Source organism: Pseudophryne corroboree, chromosome 6, assembly GCF_028390025.1.
Source record: "Pseudophryne corroboree isolate aPseCor3 chromosome 6, aPseCor3.hap2, whole genome shotgun sequence".
NCBI lineage: Eukaryota > Metazoa > Chordata > Amphibia > Anura > Myobatrachidae > Pseudophryne > Pseudophryne corroboree.
In genome coordinates, this window is record NC_086449.1 from 349,982,289 (window position 1) to 350,002,531 (window position 20,243).

Genomic DNA, 20,243 nt, shown 5'->3' on the forward strand with positions numbered 1-20,243 from the left:
CCAGTAAGGATTTCCAACCAATACAAACTGTTTTCTCAATCTAAGGACTGGGGATTTTCTACCACTTGAGTATACTGTATGTGGTTCACTTAAGGGTGTGACCTGTAATAAGTGATGGTGTGATATGTCATTGCCTGTGGGGAGTAGTATATTGATGTAAACGTACTATAGAGCCCATGCAATAATGTTTAGGTGAACGATGGGCTGTAAAGTCTAGCATCCCGTATTACATGCATCATTTGCCTTCATTTATTCATGGAAATCCATTCTACATAAAAACAAATAGCACCCCTACTATACCACACTCCTGACATGAATGTTCCCCACAGTTCTCACATTTTTCATTGACCTAATGCACAGTCCCATTTCCCATTCTGCATGCTATATAGATTAACATTATTTAAGCATACATGAGCTGTTTTTTTCATAGAATAATCTTTTTACCAAAATCCTGTGTACTGTTCATGCTATGTGGAAATTGAATCCAGAGGTGGTGTCAAATTATCATGCTCACGTACTGTATGCTTGTGGTCAGGAGCATTTAACACGCCAAAGCATTGTGGAGGTTTTCTGCTTTTTTAATATTTGTTCACTGCAAGTGAGTGTATTGGGGTCAATAGAGGACACACCATTGCGCCCCCCCCCCCCCCTCCCCTTGCCTCTTCCCCCACCTTCCCTCTGACTGGAAGTGCCAACAGTCTTCTTTCATCACATGTGAAAGAAGACCACATATGTCATGCAGTGTCACCATGTTTTTCTAACAGCCTGATAGCAAACAATATTTTCTGAAGCCAGAAGTAACGGCTGATAGATCATTCCCTGCGGACATTACTGCTGTACCTACAGCTTGTCTGTATTGGTTTGTTTTCTACTTGACGGGCATATGTATTATTAATCGTGACACTGCCACGATTATTAATGGTCCGTGTCTTGATGGATATTTTAATTTTTCAATGAAAATATCCCCGCTATGTACTAAGTGTAACTTGTAGGGACAGAGGTGGCGCTAATCACTGTCTCAGCAAGTTCCTTCTCTGGCATATTAGAGGAGTCTTTTACATTTTTGAAAGACCCCTCCAAGGGAAACTGACCCTACGCATGCGTGCAGTTACAGCTTCCACCATCAGGTGGATGCTGCGGGTGGAGGATGCCTTAATAGGCATAAAGCGGTTTGAACCATTTGAGGATGGCATAAACCAAAGGGGCCAAACTCTAAAAAGTATTGCATTTTGGACTTTGGTACATAGGAGTCAGGTCTTAGCCCCATTGATAATAATGGGGACAGCGGTCTGCTGTAAGAGATTTTTGTGGGATCTCCTATATTAGGCTATTAGTTATTATTAGTTTTTAGGCTGAAACATAAAATTATGCTGAAACTGTAGTATCTGCATAATTTTATGCAAAGCTGCTTTGAGATATAGGCAACTAAGTTACTTATGTTTTTATGTACGGTTCCTGCGTACAATCCCTATAGAGGAGAAACCTTTTTATTCACTTTGCAAATAAAAATAGACAATGAAAAATCCACAAAACCAAATTGGTTAATGCAATAGTTTTGCTTATAACTTCTTGTTGACAGTGACATCAGAATGGATGAGTTACTCAGCATACCCTGCGGGTCATTGCGTGTTCTCTGTATCTGATAGTTACTGTAGATATAAAACCACTGGTGAATACACTCTCTTTTGCAATTAGTTGACAGTGAAGTACTCAGTGTGTATAAATGTATAATGCAAAATAAACACAAAGAAAATCATTATTCCACTTTCATATACGACCCTGCATAGTCATCCCTGGATCATTCACTATTATAGGTGAGATGTATCAAGCCTTTGAGAGCGAAAAAAGTTAAGACGTTTCCCATAGCAACCTATGATACCTACCAACGGGAATCGGTTAAAATATCATTAGTCAGGATCCTGGCAGTCACAATGCTGACGCTGGAATCCCGACTAGCAGTGAAATGGCGCCACCGGAATACCAACGACACAGGCTCTTCTCCCTCTGTGGGTGTCCACAACACCCATAGAGGGAGAATATAACCTGTGGCGAGCGCAGTGAGCCACCGTGTCTGCAGTGTGGCGAGTGCAGTGAGCCCGCAAGGGGCATTCTAGCGCTCGCCCTGCTGCCGGCATACTAGTGGCTGGGATGCCACTGTCGGTATACTGACGCCCGGCATCCTGGCCGCCGGAAATTCATACTGAACCCCTATCAACTTCTAATCGTCATTTCATAGACTGTGCTAGATAAATAACAGGTCAAAGCTTATTGATTGCTTTGGGCAACTTCTCCACTTTATCTCTCTCCAAGGCATGATACATCTCTCCTTATATCTGAATTTAAACAAGAGCAAATTCCTTGGAGTGATCAGCAACAGTTCACAATCATCACTAACTGCTACATTTTAATGAAGTGCTTCCAGGAATCTAATACACCAAACAAATGTGCAAAGAGAAACATTACATTTATCACGTCACACAAAGCAAAAACAAGAACAGTGATGAAAAGCACATAAAAACAAACTTGAGGCAAAGTGACTATTGTGGCACGCTGCAGGGAAGGTTTAAAGCAAAGCACCATAGTGCAAATGTTCACAGCCCTGACTATATATAAACAGAAGTTTGGTCACAGATTAAGTGCATGACCACCCTCTGCAAAACATGTAACTCCGCTGTGTGAGGGGTTCCCACCACATTGAGGATCACTTACTACTTGGATAATTATTGGATAACTACAGTATTCGCATCTAAACTGTTGAGAATGGTTCCAGGTGGACAGTGCAGTTAGAGTGCACTGTGTGCCTGGCTGTCAGCACATATGTTGGCAGTATTTCTCTAGTCACTTTGCCTACAGAGCACCATGCATTATTTTGCTGCAATATGTGCTCATTGTTTGAGTCTCAGAACTGCGTATATTTATGGCCAGGCACCAATAATTAGGAAGGCCAAAACCCTCAATAAAAATACATTTTTGTATTAATTTGTAATGTTTCTAACATTCCAGGATAGCTACCAAGCAAGAACACCATAATACTACATGTTGGACTCTACAGTGTGACATCCACAGTGCAGAACATGTCATTTATTCATGTCGTACTTTTAGCCATCAAATGTGCCCCCAACATCAGGCCTTTACTATAAGATGAGCAGGCAATAGATTTGCTTTGAACTTCACGATCCGAGCCGGAATCCGAGCCCGGCTCAGGGCTTCCCGCCAGACTCGGATCCCAGAACGAGGCAAAATGTCATCGTCAATGCTTATAACTGTCCATGAAGAACAAAGATGCTGTGATTTCTAAGAACCAATACTCTTTCTGAATAAAACAGTAATTTACTTGCTGGCTCATGACGTCTATATAATGGGGGCACAAATGCAACCTGCCCTTTTGCAGGGTAATAACTGACATTTCTTGCTTCATTTTCAGTGTCAAGTTCCATGAAACAGTTATCTTGTTACCTATACTCACTGACTGTCTCACTTGTAATGCTCCAGAATTTCACTTCCAGAAAGTTTATTGTCATAGGAAAAATGGGGTACATGGGAGCTCTCTAAGGAAGAACAAGTGAGGTTTGGCCAGCCTGATAAATGGCGTTCACGCTTTGGCTTTCAACTTGGAATGGGGTATACATTCATATCATGGAAGGCAAAAGCAGGATTCAGCCCCATATTTACAAGATGAAAAAGCCAAAATTTGTTGTACAGCTTTTTTCCTGATGACAGTAAGCATTATCATCCATTTATTTATAGGCTAAATATTTTATTCAAATGGATATTTTAAACTAATTCCAAATCGTGTAACTGCACCAAAAGTCCCTAAGCACTATAACTCCTCTGTTCTGTGGAAAACGAGTAACAGTTCTTTGATGTTGGTTGTTATGTGCTTACGTGTCACCAAATTACCCAGGCATTAGATGCTTCACTTTCTGTACCGTATAATATGGAAATAATGTGCTTTCTGGATTAGAGAAATCCTATCTTCCACTTACAATTTTATGACCTGCATCCAGTAACATGAAAGTGCTGTGATTATCTTGAATGACGAAGAAAGGTTGATGACTTAGGGTTTGGTTAGAGGACCTGAAAAACAAAATCAAATGCTGCAACCTGTCCTGTTTAAAGTCTTCTGAGAATGATTTGAGGCAATGGTTGACCATTGACTATAATCCCATGTTGTCCCCCAGATTCCTTAATAATCTACAGCTTTGTGGACATATTTTACATGACTGACACTGGGACAATCACCCTGAGATATAGGAAAAATTTTTTGCCAGTGCATAAAACACCACACTCTCTGCAAAGAACACGTACATGTATTGTGTCTGTGAATGCTGGATATAGTAGAGAGGTACTGAGAGTCATTGCTTTCATCACTAAGATGTACTGCAATTTCAGCTCACTCTTGCAGTTACTATGTGCTTTCCTGTTTGTGGTCATCATACTCTGTTTAGGTAAAACACTGTCTTTACGTTATTGTAGTCTTTTACCTGTAACTGTATTTGACCATTGAGTTGGAAAACAAAATGCAACAAGTGGTACAGTACACTCGCATCTAGCAGCGAAAAGAAAACATTCAGTGGTTTCCGTAATTGTGTGCTTTGTCCATCAGTCCTTTTATGTAGCTTATAAAACAAAATGGGTAATAGAGGTGCATTTATTCTTACATGTACTTAAAACAAACGCTCAAATAATTTGTAATTCACATAATTTCACATTTAGTTCTCATAAATCACTCAAGTGTCGTTAATATCACGCGCAAAGCTATGAATTACAGCATTCCTTTTATCAGACACATGAGCTTACTAGACACCTTCTTTATAGTACATCCTGTCCACGTCAAGAGTAAATGCACCTGTATTGCTCACCTTCCATTTCTCATAAACCACACGTGGAGCAGGCTGTCAACAGCCGTTCTGTTGGGTCGTGGAGGAGGAGACTGTCGCTGTATCGTTTATATCCCTTGTGTTTTGTAGTTTGTTCAACAAAATAGAAGTTTCCGTCAAGTCCAGGTTTGGAAAATATCAATGTTCTGTTTTATTGTGGTTTTTCAGTTGCTGACCCGTCATTTCCTTTGTGTTTGGCTCCTGACTGTGGGTCTCCTGTGTCTGTGGCTTTTCTTGTGGATTTTGGGCTGACACCACCTTTTCTAGCACTTTGTGGACTTGACAAAAGTTTCTTTTGTATCTGGGGGCTTGACTGAGCAGACCCAGTTTTCCTTCCCATCTGAGGACTCCTTGAGCCCTTTGGCTTGGGTGGAGGTAGGAGGCTTTCAGTTGCTTTAATAGACTTTAGACCAAGCATTTCACAATAATTATTGCACTGGTGAACTGATGGGAATTCCTCAAGGACTTCTGGGTAGCAGCTCTCTTTTAGTCCTTGGTATCTACAATATACACAAGAACTTGAGTTAACTTGGATGAAAGATCTTTTGTTCAGTCCACATTCACTACCATAAGAAACATGATGTTAACAATAGACACCTTGATTTGTGAAGTATAGACACTACAGTTGTTCTGTTATTAAGGATTATTGCATTCAGATCAAGGGGGCATTTTTGCAATAGTTCCTTGCCATGCTTAAGAGAACATGGTAATTTCACTAAGCAAATGGACTTGAATTATGTACCGGCTCGGTTCTTAGGGACCCATTTTCTATATTATTTTAGACCTTTACACCTTCCTTTCAGAAGCACATTTACAGACCCACACTGAGCCATGTAAAAAAACAATTCAGCACATAGACATTTACTACAGATAATAAAAATAGTTTCCATATCCCACATTCATCAGCGGAATTTTAAGAATGAAAGACCTTTATATGAATGAATGGGGTGATACTAAATAAATAGTAGGTAATACAGTGACAGTGACCTCTGAGCATAGGCATTTCTATAATGGGTGCAGTGTGTGCAGTGTACACGGGCCCCTGGGTCCCGGGGGGGCCCACACCGCACCCATAGAATATACTTACCCTCCGGAGTCCCGCAACAGAGACCCTGCTGTGCGGGCACAGATCACTCGGAAAATGGCCGCTGCGGCCATTTCTGAGTGATTTGTGCATGCGCACTGGAGGTGTCCCCGGAGACCTGCGCATGCATAGTAAGTAGACTGCCATTATGCCAGAGTCTACTGCTGCCGGAGAGAAGGGGGACCGCGACGGAGGCTGCAGTAGAGAGGAGTCCCCTCCTCTCTTAAAACGCCCCTGCCTCTGGACATTCATACCTCTCTTCATACTATGGAACATTTTTAGTTTGCAGAGGTGGCTCCTGAGAGCAGAGAATAGGAAACCTTAATGTGTGCTAAATAGACCCTTAAGGAGCAGAAATGCAATTTTGTGCACTTTGCAAATTACCTCCTGAGAATATTAATGAATGTGTGCATAGAATACTTTAAAATTCTGTTACAGTGAGCCTTAAGACAATAATGTTTTAGACTTTGCAGTTGTGTGTGTAGATGTTTTCTGTATGTGAATGGTGGAAGTTGCAGCATTTCCATCCTTTTGTTATACAAGAAGTGCCTGTTATACAGGAAGTGCCTCTGCACTTATTAAGCAAGTAGGGCCGTCTTTTCGTATGAGCTCAATGGGCTCTTGCCCAAGGGCCCCAGGAGTATTAGGGCCCTGGGCTGATAGCTGAGGGTCCCCTCGTTCCAGGAATACCAGATTTTTGAAAATCGGCCCTGGGGAAGCAGAGATATCCGACTTCAAAGCAGTGGTCCCCATCCAAGCCTGTTAGTTGCTCTTCCCAGCCAGATATCTCAGGTTCTCTCTGACATAGAGTTTTTCCGAGAGTATACTCCAAATACTGTGACTCTCCCCTTTCGGTGGACACTGGCATCTTGTCTCTACTATGCCCAGAACCAGAGATATCAGCCTTCAAGCAGCTGGTCCCTGCTCCAGCTCCACACGCCTGGTATGTAGTTTATATTTTCATTGGAGGATTGCTCTAGTTCCAGATCTAGCAGGTGGGTCTCTCTAGTTATTTATCCCATTAAAAGCTAAGAAATCTATTTCCAGGAACTTGAGATATCTGCAGTCAAGCAAGCTGCTCTCCCACCAGAAAATTATAAATATTAAGCCCACACAACCATCCACTCCTCCCCTACGTATTAAACACCCCCTTACCACCCCGGAAGTCATGTACCAGGGCTACTTCATCCAGCACAATGCCCCCTTCTACAGTTTAGTGTTCTCCCTCCCGCCCCATCTGTGCAGTAAAGGAGTAATTAGCAAAAATTACTGCTCCAGGTCCAACACGCTGAGCGGTAGATAGAACACCCCCTACCGCCCATGGGACATCAAAGCTGCCGCTGATAGCCCCCCCCCACCCCTACTGCTGGAGGATGGGTAGGGGCCCCAGTGCGTTGCTGTGCCCAGGGGCCTACACTGCTGTTAAGACGGCTCTGTCAGCAAGACTGCAGCAGCTAGTAAAACCACACTTCTGCAGCTCTCCAGAATCACTTTACAGCATGCCCTACCTGATAATTTAATGGACTTCCACTATACCATGATCCCCATGATATAGTGGGTTCGAGTCTCACCACGGCCCTAACTGTGTGGAGTTTGTATATTTCTTCTAGTGATTGCGTGGGTTCTATATATCGCTCCCTGCTCTTAACCCTGCATATGTAACCCTGTAGTCCCTTCTACCCATTCTTAAGTTATTCCTTCATTCCCCTCTTCCAAACACAGAAAACTGTATCCGCCTAGATGCTACACAGTGGCCAACCCAATTACATACCCCCATAGATCCAATACCATTCTGAAAGAGAAATGTGCACACACTCTCCCAGCCCTTACTCCAAATCACACTACACCTGATGACACAGAGGTCAGTTTTGGTGGAAGATGTGACCACTATTGCTGTACTGTTTATCTGCCGCTGCAAATGGCCTGGTAACCATCCCATTCTTTATAAACAATTACACTAATAGGCACACTTCACATACCCATGTGTTCACCCAAGAATACCCTACCCAGACATTACGTCATGTATTTATACACTTGGGGAGATACACAAACATACATAAAACTTTGTGTAGTGACAATAAACTATTATTTAGAGTAAACCCAGGTAGAAGGTTCAGGAGCCTTGCAAAACCATGTTGTACTAGAGGGATTGGGGGGGGGGGGGGGGGGGGCAAATTTAAAATGTTACGGTATGAAACTGAGGCTGCCCAGTATTGTATACTATAAATTTGCATCCTTTAGACCTGCAATGATAAAAACAACAGTCATATAAGATCAGAGAATACTCTATTGCATTCTGTTGCATTGTATGCTTCAAATTGTTGTTCTAAGAGCTTAATTTGTAAGTGTAACTATATATGATGGCACTCTACTTACCCCTTGGATTTTGTGGCAATTGCTATATTAGTTAATTTCCATCCAACACCTAAAAAACACAACCAAGTATTTTAGGCCTGTAATGGAGTAAGTCTTTTCTCTGACTAGACATTACATTCAATGAAGCATGCTAACAAAAACCTGTTCAAGTGTTTCACAATCTCACCTTCTAGGGTGGTGACCAGGAAATTGCCATTAGTCCACTGGTACACCCAGTGCTGAAACGTGCTGCATTTCTGCTCTATTTCTGTCCCATCCTTCATAAGTAACTTTCCTGCTAGATCTCTGATGCAGTACCTCTCAAATCTCCCTTCCAGGTCCACTTCTATAGTAGCATAGGGTATGTTGTTGGCAGGCCGATAAATCAAGTTTAGAGGCAAAATCCTACAGTAAACCCAGAAGAAATCATGTTACACCACAGCTGTAAATCAACAGAATATAAGCAAGCACTGTTGGTTCTTGTGTTGTCTAGATCTTCAATACATACATACATACAGTTTCACACATAAGGGAGGTTATATACAATAGATAAAGTGGAGTAGTTGTCCAAAGCATCAGCTACTGTCATTTCAAAGGCCATGCTAGACAAAATGCAGTTGGAAGGTGATTGGTGCTTTGGGCAACTTCTCCACTTTATTTCTCTCCAAGGCTTGATACACCTCCCCCAATAAGCAGACAATTTTTAAACTAGTTTTGAGAATATTGCATTGTACTAGGTGTTTGTAGCACCCACAGAAACTATATTAGGTACAGCATCCACTTAATATACCTCTCTTTATTACCGGACTTGCATGGATGTTAGACTCCAAGGTTTTGGTGGCCTGGCAGTGTTGTAGCTGCGTAGATTTGTGGCTGCATGGCTGCGGTCAGCTGAGCTCTAGTGCTTTATCATTTTTGTCTCAAGGTGACCTACCACATGCAGCACAAAACGTTTTATTTTCATTTACACTAAGCACTAATGAATTAGTGTAATACTAAGTAGTATTACATTATTGAAACCATTTGTGTGCAGCTCCTAAATATACATATAATGTACCCTAGCAGCATATACAGCTTTTAAAGATATACAGATAACACATGTGGAGAAGGAGTCTCTCATTAATTAATTATTTATTTATTTTTATATATATAGTACGGTACAAAAAATACATTGGTCTCTGTCCAATTGGAGTGGACAGTCTTCCTACTACACAAATGCACAGTAGGGTCCATTTTAGGTACAAGCCAATGAATCTACCAACGTTTGTTTATTGAATTGCGGGAGGGAACTCACACAAACATGGGAGAACATACAAACTCCACACAGGTAGAGAGTTGGTGGGAATTGAGCTAAAGATCTCAGTGCTGTGAACAGTGATGCTAACCACTCCGTCGACCATATCAAATATGATTTCCAGTATGGGAACTGGTTCTAATTAGTGGATACCGTATCCCAGGGGTTTCCAAACGTGGTTCTCAGGGCACCCCAGCAGTACAGGTTTTAAGGAGATCCATGCTTAGGCACAGGTGACTTAATTAGTACCTGAGTCAGTTTGATTATACCATCTGTACACAAGCAGGGATATATCTAAAATCTGGACTGTTGGGGTGCCTTGAGGACCACGTTTGGGAACCACTGCCCTATAAATATTTCACCATGGCTATTACATTAAATATTTTACTGTTAGCTGCCACTGTTTTATCCAGACACATGTTTTATCCATCCAGACTGAGATCGGCATGTAGTTGGGGTATATAAGATCACCATACTCTTATACTAAAGTGGAATGATACACAAAAATGCTGTTATATTGCACATAACTGACTCTCTGTTTAAAGAAGGATTATAGTTACTTTTAGACGCGTACATATACTTTCGACTCAAAAGAGAGGTGTATATTTGAGTGTATATCATCACAGCATCTTTTTTTTAAACTTTTATCATATGAGGTCATTTTTAACTCCTGACCGAATGTGCAGTTAAGCCACAATATTAATTAAAATCTGATGGTGCAACCATTTAGAAAGAGTACAGTTGGAGCTAGACAGAAAATAATCAGTTAGAAAGATACAGGGACAGGCATGAGAAGACAGTGTTACAAAGACCAATTTAGTGGAGAGTTTGAAGGAGGAGAGAATGGTCATCAGAGTCATAAGCAGATTGTGTAGTGAGAAGGTCAGAGTGACATTGGAAAGGGTTGTTTCGATGGAATGAAGGTAACAAAAGACAAATTTAAGCAAGTCGTGGAGGAAGTGTGAGGAAAGAAAGGGGAACAGGCATTGGAAGACAAGTAGCTCCATGAATCTGGAGCAAAATGGAAAAAGAGCGAGTCGGGATCCAAATATATGCCAGTGAAGTGTGTGAGATTAAAGGGTTGAAAGAGACGCGAGAATGAGGGAATTACAGAGAGTGAGGGGATGGAGGAAGTAGGAGGGACTGTAATGAAGGAGACAGGTGGAGGGGTAGCTGTCAAGAGCATTGAATGAACTTCATAACCAGTGAAGAGAAGAAGGAAATGGTAGCAAGCAATAACAGATGGGTGAGGAACAAGTGCCAATTTTTGGTGGAAAAGTAGCAACTAAGTAGCAAAATGAATGGCTGTGAGGGGAAAGCAAGAGTAGAGGAAGGTATTTAAGTTGGCAGAGAGATGTTGAGAGTTGAAGGTTTGAGTGTAACAGATGAATTTGGGGAAGCAAGAGAACTGCAAGTGGAGGCCGTGAATTTGAAATTAAGAAGTCAGAGAATAAGCTGGATTGTCTCCATGCTGTTCCACAGTGCAGGGACATTGTCCGGAGGTAGTGGATTAGTTTGGAATGCCAGGGTAGGGATGTGGAACATCTAAGATTGAGAGAAATTACTTGGACATTAAAGACCAGAGTGAAAGTTAAGGTGGTGTTATAGAGGGAAGCAGCCTGGTCAGGGCAGGAGAATGTGTGGAGGGCAATTTGATTGCACAAAATGAGGGCATTCTTGTGGGAAGAGGTGGAGGAATGAGGTGATAATCAGAGATATGGAAAGCAAAGCTGGTGAAATCATAGATGCCACAAAGGTGGGAAAAGAGGAGGCTTAGAATGAGGTCCACTGAGAAAGGTCAAGAGAGGAAGAGAAGTAGAGAAGTTTAGAAGTAGTAAAATAAGTGGTATTATCAATTGGGATATTGAAGTCACCCAAGATGAGGGATGGGAGATCAGAAGAGAGAAAGTGAGGAAACAAGATGGTGGAAATATGAAGGAAGGTAGAGGAGTAGCCTCTTACATCTATGTTACGGTAGAAGCCAGTATACTTTAGGATGTGATAATATTTAATGCATTATTTTATTTTATTTATTCCCAGTTTTAAATCTTCTGAGTGTTTGAGCTTTTTTGTTAGTAGAGTATTGTCATAATTATATTTTTAAGTACATTATATATGGACTAGTATTCTAAACTCAACACCAAGTTAGTAGCTATTATGCCCTGGATCCGCCGATAATCGTGTATGTCCAATATAAGGTAAGTGGTTTTAAATGGGTGGAGAATTGTACCAATAAGGAAGAACTACAGCAATGTCAATTCTTATTACTTTTACACTGTACAGATAACAGATCTAACACAACCAAACTTACTCTGGGAACTGTCCAAAGGTAGGGACCCCTCTGCATTCAGCTGCAAATATCTTGCAGTATTCTCTGGTTGTGTTCTGAATTTTACAATCCTAGAGAATAAAGATAAACAATTGGAGCTAATATTAAGTTAATATCCTCATTGTAATATAGATCTCAATGTATTATAGTTACTGTTCCACATTTTTATGACCATAATTAAAATGAAGTAAGCAAAATTAATAAAAATAACCCCTAAAATAGGATTTTAATACCTACCGGTAAATCCTTTTCTCTTAGTCCATAGAGGATGCTGGGGATGCTTCAAGAACCATGGGGTATAGACGGGATCCGCAGGAGACATGGACACACTATAAGACTTTGAATGGGTGTTAACTGGCTCCTCCCTCTATGCCCCTCCTCCTCCAGTTATAGGAACTGTGCCAGGGAGACGGACATTTCGAGGAAAGGATTTATTTAACTATTTTAAACTAAGGTGAGATACATACCAGCTCACATCACTAACACGCCGTCCAACATGGCATTCAACAAAAAACACATGCAACGGCATGACCAACAACAGTCACAGAGTGACTAAACTCAACGCAACATGAGCGTAACTATAGCAAACTGCAGATACAGCCCGCACTGGGACGGGCGCCCAGCATCCTCTACGGACTAAGAGAAAAGGATTTACCGGTAGGTATTAAAATCCTATTTTCTCATACGTCCTAGAGGATGCTGGGAATGCTTCAAGAACCATGGGGTTTATACCAAAGCTCTATAACGGGCGGGAGAGTGCGGATGACTCTGCAGCACTGATTGACCAAACAAGAGGTCTTCATCAGCCAGGGTATCAAACTTGTAAAAACTTCGCAAAGGTGTTTGAACCCGACCAAGTAGCAGCTCGGCAAAGTTGTAATGCCGAGACTCCCCGGGCAGGAGCCCCAATCTTGTTGGGAGCCCACAGGACAAACAGAGCCTCTGTTTTCCTAATCTGCGCCGTTCTGGCGACATAGATCTTCAAAGCTCTGACTACATCGAGAGACTTTGACTCCGCCAAGGCGTCAGTAGCCACTGGCACCACAATTGGCTGGTTAACATGAAATGATGAAACCAACCTGGCAGAAATTGCTGACGAGTTCTTAACTCCGCTCTATCAGCATGGAAAATCAAATAGGGGCTTTTGTGAGATAAAGCCGCCAACTCAGATACTCACCTTGCAGACGCCAAGGCCAACAACATGACCACTTTCCAAGTAAGGAATTTTAACTCAACCTTGCGCAAAGGTTCAAACCAATGTGATTGCAAGAATTGCAACACCACATTAAGGTCCCATGGTGCCACTGGGGGCACAAAGGGAGGTTGGATGTGCAGCACGCCTCTTACGAAGGTCTGAACTTCGGGAAGGGATGCCAATTCTTTTTGAAAAAAGATCGATAAGGCCGAAATCTGTACCTTAATAGTGCCTAACTTTAAGCCCGCATCCACACCTGCTTGTAGGAAATGGAGCAACCGCCCCAGGTGAAATTCTTCCATAGGAGCCTTCTTGGATTCACACCAAGACACATATTTTCTCCAAATACGGTGGTAATGCTTTACCGTTACTTCTTTTCTAGCCTGAAGAAGTGTAGGAATGACTTCACTGGGAATACCCTTTCGGGCTAGGATTTGGTGTTCAACCGCCACGCCGTCAAACGCAGCCGCGGTAAGTCCTGATACACGCACGGCCCCTGTTGTAACAGGTCCTCCCGAAGAGGAAGAGGCCAGGGATCTTCTATGAGCAACTCCTGAAGATCTGGATACCAGGCCCTTTTTGGCCAATCTGGAACAATGAGGATCGCCGGAACCCTTGTTCTTCTTATAATTTTTATCACCCTTGGAATGAGTGGAAGTGGAGGGAACACATAGACTGACTGAAACACCCACGGTTTCACTAGGGCGTCCACCGCTATCGCCTGAGGGTCCCTTGACCTGGAACAATATTTCTGAAGTTTCTTGTTGAGGCGGGATGCCATCATGTCCACTTGAGGAACTCCCCAACGATTTGTCACTTCTGCAAAGACCTCTTGATGAAGACCCCACTCTCCTGGATGGAGATCGTGTCTGCTGAGGAAATCTGCTTCCCAGTCGTCCACTCCTGGAATGAAGACCGCTGCCAGAGCGCTGGCATGTCTTTCCGCCCAGCAAAGAATCTTCGTGGACTCGGATATCGCCGCTCTGCTCTTTGTTTCGCCCTGGCGGTTTATGTACGCCACTGCTATCACGTTGTCTGACTGAATCAAGACCGGCAGACCTCGAAGAAGATGTTCTGCTTGCAGTATGCCGTTGTGGATGGCTCTTAATTCCAGAATGTTTATGTGTAGACAAGCTTCCTTACTTGACCACTTTCCCTGAAAGTTTCTTTCCTGTGTGACTGCTCCCCAGCCTCGGAGGCTTGCATCCGTGGTCACCAGGATCCAATCTTGAATCCCGAACCTGCGTCCCTCCAGAAGGTGAGAAGTGTGCAGCCACCACAGAAGGGAAATTCTTGTCCTGGGAGATAGAATAATTTTCTGGTGCATGTCCAGGTGAGACCCGGACCACTGGTCCAGCAGGTTCCACTGAAACACCCTGGCAATGGCAACGGAATGGCCTCGTAGGCCGCCACCATCTTCCCCAGCAACCGAGTGCAGTGAAGAACTGATACCTTTGCTGGTTTCAGAATCATTTTTACACTTTTCTGTAGTTCCAAAGCTTTTTTCCACTGGAAGAAAAACTCTCTGTAATTCTGTATCCAGAATCATACCCAGGAACAACAGCCGTGTCGTTGGATCCAACTGTGATTTTGGCAAATTTAGGAGCCAACCGTATTGTTGCAGAATCGTCAGTGAAAGAGCAACATTTTTCAACAATTTCTCCTTGGACCTCGCCTTTATGAGGAGATCGTCCAAGTACGGGATAATTGTGATCCCCTGCTTGCACAGGAGAACCATCATTTCCGCCATTACTTTGGTGAAAATCCTCGGAGCCGTGGACAGACCAAACGGCAACGTCTGAAATTGGTAATGACAATCCTGCACAGCAAATCTCAGGTAAGCTTGATGTGGAGGATATATGGGGACATGTAAGTAGGCATCTTTTATGTCGACCGACACCATAAAATCCCCCTCCTCCAGACTGGAGATCACTGCTCGTAGAGACTCCATCTTGAACTTTAATCTTTTTAGAAAGAAATTGAGGGATTTCAGGTTTAGAATCGGTCTGACTGAGCCATCCGGCTTCGGGACCACGAACAGGCTTGAATAAAAACCTTCCCCCTGTTGAGACGGGGGTACCGTGACAATCACTTGATTTTGACACAACTTTAGTATCGCAGCGCTTACTATCTCCCTTTCGGCAAGGCCGATTTTAAAAATCGGTGAGGGGGCACGTCTTGAAACTCTAGCTTGTACCCTTGAGTTACTATTTCTACTATCCAAGGATCCAGGTCCGAGTGCATCCAGACCTGACTGAAGAGTTTGAGACGTGCCCCCACCGGAGCGGACTCCCGCAGAGGAGCCCCAGCATCATGCGGTGGATTTGGTAGAAACCGGAGAGGACTTCTGCTCCTGAGAACTTGCCACAGTCTGTGACCTTTTTCCCTTCCTCTCCCCCTCGCAGCAAGGAAGGAGGACCCACGTCCTTTTTTGAATTTGTTGGGCCGAAAGGACTGCATCTGATAGTGAGGCGATTTCTTCTGCTGTGCAGGAACATAAGGTAAAAAAGATGACTTACCCGCGTTAGCCGTAGAGACCAGGTCAGTGAGGCCGTCACCAAACAAGACCTTACCGTTAAATGGTAAAGACTCCATCGCCTTCTTAGAATCAGCATCAGCATTCCATTGATGAATCCACAATGCTCTCCTAGCAGAGACTGCCATGGCATTGGCCCTTGATCCCAAAAGGCCAATATCCCTTACCGCTTCTTTTAAATACGCTGCAGCGTCCTTGATATGACCCAAGGTCAAAAGCACACTATCCCTGTCTAGGGAATCTACCTCAGATGACAAGTTTTCCGCCCACTTTTCAATAGCGCTACTCACCCATGCCGCAGCAACAGCGGGCCAGAGTAGAGACCCTGTAGTGACATAAATGGATTTCAGGGTATTTTCTTGCTTACGATCCGCAGGATCCTTCAGGACTGCCGTGTCAGGGGACGGAAGCACTACCTTTTTGGATAGACGCTACAAAGCTTTGTCTACCGTGGGGATGGACTCCCAGCTGTCCCTGTCCCCAGAGGGAAACAGATATGCCATTGGAATTCTTTTGGGAACATGTATCTTTCTGTCTGGATTTTCCCAAGCTTTTTCAAAAAGTGCATTCAGTTCATAAGAGGGAGGAAACGTTACCTCAGGTTTCTTGCCTTTAAACATACAGACCCTCGTATCAGGAACAGCAGGGTCCTCAGTGATATGTAAAACGTCTTTTATCGCCACAATCATGTACTGAATACTCTTAGCCAGTTTTGGGTGTAATCTGGCATCACTATAGTCGACACTGGAATCAGAGTCCGTGTCGGTATCTGTATCTGCTATTTGGGCAAATGCACATTTCTGCGACCCCAAAGGGGTCTGGACCTGTGGCAAAGCATCTTCCATGGATTTCCTCCATGTCTGGTTCTTAAGACTCAGATTTATCAAACCTCTTAGCCAACTTAGTCACATTTGTATTTAAAACACTCGGCATATTGACCCAATCATCCGTCGGCGGTGCCGACACTGTCACTCTCACAGAACTGTCAGTCCCCACGCCAGCCTCCTCCTGGGAAGAGCATTCAGCCTCAGACATGTCGACAGACTCACGTACCGACAGCCACAAACACACTGGGCTATAGGGGACAGACCCACAGCAGAGCCTGTTAGAAAGACACAGAGAGAGTTCAGCCAGCTCACACACAGCACCTATCCCGGTTCTGAAGTCAGTAACAATACTGTCCAGACCTGCTATCGCTTTTATCAAACAATCCAATTCATCAATTACTAGTGCTCCCCCCCCTGTTTTGCACCCTGTTACTTGCACAGCAGTGTCGAGGATCAGGGCCAGCGTCTCTGCAGCCGTCTGTGAAGAGAAAAATTGTGCTGGTGAGCACTATGCGGCTAAGCCCCGCCCCCGACATGGCGCGTTTCAGTCCCGCTCAAAATTCTTTATACTGGTAGGGATCCCTTAACAAGTGCCTGGGCACTGTTATACTGCATGCCAGTGGTATTTGCGCCCCCCCCCCCATGCTGCCCAGGGCGCCCCCCCTGCACTCTGCAGTGCCGTGATCAGTGTGGGAGCATGGCGCGCAGCGCAACTGCAGCACGGTACCTCAAGCCGTCTTCTGCCGTCACTGAAGTCTTCTGATCTTCTCATACTCACCCGGCTTCTATCTTCTGGCTTTGTGAGGGTGACGGCGCGGCTCCGGGAACAAGCAGCTAGGCGTACCGTAGTGATCGAACCCTCTGGAGCTAATGGTGTCCAGTAGCCTAAGAAGCAGGGCCCTTGAACTCTTAAGAAGTAGGTCTGCTTCTCTCCCCTCAGTCCCACGATGCAGGGAGCCTGTAACCAGCAGGTCTCCCTGAAAATAAAAAACCTAAATAAAGTCTTTTTATGAGAAACTCAGGAGAGCTCCTCAGTGTGCATCCAGTCTCGCTGGGCACAGACTCTAACTGGAGTCTGGAGGAAGGGCATAGAGGGAGGAGCCAGTTCACACCCATTCAAAGTCTTATAGTGTGCCCTGCGGATCCCATCTATACCCCATGGTTCTTGAAGCATCCCCAGCATCCTCTAGGACGTATGAGAAAAGTGTATAATAAGTACAGGGCCACAACTAGGGGGAGGCTGGGGATGTGTCCAGGGTGCCAGATTTCAAAGGGTGCAGATACATCCATCCAGCTACCTCAGCCAGGTGCTCCCCCTTCCCTTGCCCAGCGCTGGACTAGGAGTTAATGACGGATCCATGCAAGCACTTTGTCCTCACGGTACTGCACTCCGTTCATCCAGACTGTGGCAGACTTTACAATCAATCTAAAATCATCACAGCAAAGCACTGCTTGACAATCAGGATTTTAGTTTGATTGTATAGTCTGCCACTGTCTCAATGATTCAAGTGCTGAACAAAGCACATAATCCTGTAGGGACAGTGGATTGTTGTGTGCAGAGCCCTTCTCCTGGATCCTGGTTCCTGCCTGCTACTGTTGGCGTCAGCAGGGTGCTGTGTGCTTTGACTGGTGGCAGCCTGCATCTTCATCAGTGATGCAGTGGGTGGTAACTGGTAAGTATATGTTTAGTTTAATTGTCATTCAAAGCCTAGGCTTGCGTGCTTTCTTTCCCTCCCCTATCTCACCACTCTCCTATTTCTCTCCTTCTCCTCTCTCTCTCCCCCCCACCCTCTCCCATCTCTCCCTCCTCCCCATTCGCTCTTTCTCCCTCACCCTCTCTCTTTCTGTTTCCCCTCTCTCCCCCACGCCTCTCTCTTCCTCTCCTCTCTCCCTCACCCCTCTCTCTTCCTCTCCTCTCTCTCCCTTACCCCCCCCCCCCCCTCCTCTCTCTCACCCCTCTCTCCTCTCTCCCACCTCTTCTCTCCCTCTCCCCTCTCCCTGGTCTCTCCCACTTATTTACCCCAATCCCCCCCCCTCCCCTCCTCTTCCCCCCATGGTGCCATATTCTGCACTGGAGTCAAAGGGCAGTGCTACTATGTGACATTATGTATATAAGGTGCATAAGGTGTATAAGGGATACTAATGTGAGGAATAGTATGCTATATAGGGCATATTGTGTGACATAAAGTGTGTTGTAATCTGATTTTTTTCTGTGTGCTTGTGGGGGTGCCAACTTACTGCCTTGCCCCGAGTGCTGAACATCCTAGTTTCAGCCCTGATAAGTATTAAAACCACTAATATTGTCCACTGTTAAATATCTTGTGGATTAAATCCCCATGAATATCTGATCACACTGATCACACTGACATACTAGTCCTATCACAAAAGTGTTTACAGAAACCCATTTCTAAGGATCAAACTAATATGAATACAAACATCTTCAAGCAAACACATTTATGAGGGTTAACTTATTATGCACATAGCTTTAACAGAAACCAATGACCAAATTAAACAAGCTATACAACAAGAACTATGCAAACTGTAGTGGTGCACACAGTGTGTGTGTGTGTGTGTGTGTGTGTGTGTGTGTGTGTGTGTGTGTGTGTGTGTCGGGGGGGGGGGTGTCTGAGTAACCAGAACCACCCTCCCAAATATTTTAAAAATGCTACGATTCGTGGGTCAACGTGGAGGGGGCGAGGCCAATAAGCCATGATTCTTATAGATTGCTTCTTATTGGCTCTGCCCCCTACCGGAAGACCCGGGACTAATCAATAGTGCCTGTTGCTGCCTGCAGCTGCTGCTTGGTGACTGAGCTGGGAATGGGGAATGTATGTGTTACTTATTCATGTGTGCTATGTGTGATGAATGCGTGACATATACATCTGTGCCATGTGTGTGTGCTCCCCAATTCTGAGTTTGCCCCTGTACTGATCAGACTAATCAACAATTGAGAGTAATTATTTGAAGAAATCCAACTCTAACAAATTTTGACATAAAAACCATGAGGGATATACAGCAGTGTCTCTACAGAGGAGGGGACACGTGTGCAGTCTCCGTGTGTGGACCCCCTCCTCTCCCGTAGTCGGCAGTGCCGCTGTTAGCGCTCTGAGCACTAGAGACTGGCACAGTGCCAGAGTCTACAGCGTATGCACAGGTCTCTGGAAAAATGGCGTGGCGGACATTTTTTCAGAGACCTGTGCATGCGCTGTAGACTCTGGCCCTGTGCCAGAGTCTCTAGTGCTCAGAACGCTAGCAGCGGCACTGCCGACTACGGGAGAGGAGAAGGCTCACACACAGACTCTGATGGACACCAGAAAGGTAATATAGAAGAAATGGGTGCAGTGTGTGCGGTGTGGGCCCCCTCTGCACACTGCACCCATTATAGATACGCCATTGGGGATATACAAACTATGCTGGAAAAGACTGTTATACCACCGGTGTCACACACAGGAGAGAGACTAACTACACAGAGTTATCTAAATTCTTTACAGACCACTTACTGTACAAACATCAGCACTGCAAGTAAGTACTTCTGTAGCAGAAATTCATTTTTACTGTGGTGGCACTGTTAGCAGTGTGTTCTTGCTGCATAGCACCAGAAAGGCAAATCTTTTCCTGATTTTCACAACTTGAAATACATTTGGAATTCTTTTACCAGCGAAGAGCGCTGATCCATCGGGAAAATTGGAAATGAAACATGTTAAAAATGTCCAATATCCAATCCTGACTGTGTTTGATCGGAA

General features: G+C 44.2%; 1 protein-coding gene across 3 annotated transcripts in view; it reads right to left on the reverse strand.

Annotated features, from left to right (window-relative positions):
* Window positions 1-2,386: 2,386 nt before the first annotated feature.
* The window catches only part of ALPK3 (alpha kinase 3), a 204,118-nt gene continuing 186,261 nt past the window's right edge, over window positions 2,387-20,243 (reverse strand). For 2 of the 3 annotated variants that reach the window (XM_063926567.1, XM_063926568.1), the window contains 4 exons: window positions 11,925-12,013; window positions 8,507-8,724; window positions 8,341-8,389; window positions 2,387-5,380 (listed from right to left, as the gene is read on the reverse strand). In XM_063926567.1, coding sequence (XP_063782637.1) covers window positions 5,032-5,380; window positions 8,341-8,389; window positions 8,507-8,724; window positions 11,925-12,013 — 705 coding nt within the window. In that variant the 3' untranslated portion in view covers window positions 2,387-5,031. The remainder of the gene's footprint in view (window positions 5,381-8,340; window positions 8,390-8,506; window positions 8,725-11,924; window positions 12,014-20,243) is intronic. The other variant, XR_010179291.1, reaches the window with a different exon arrangement.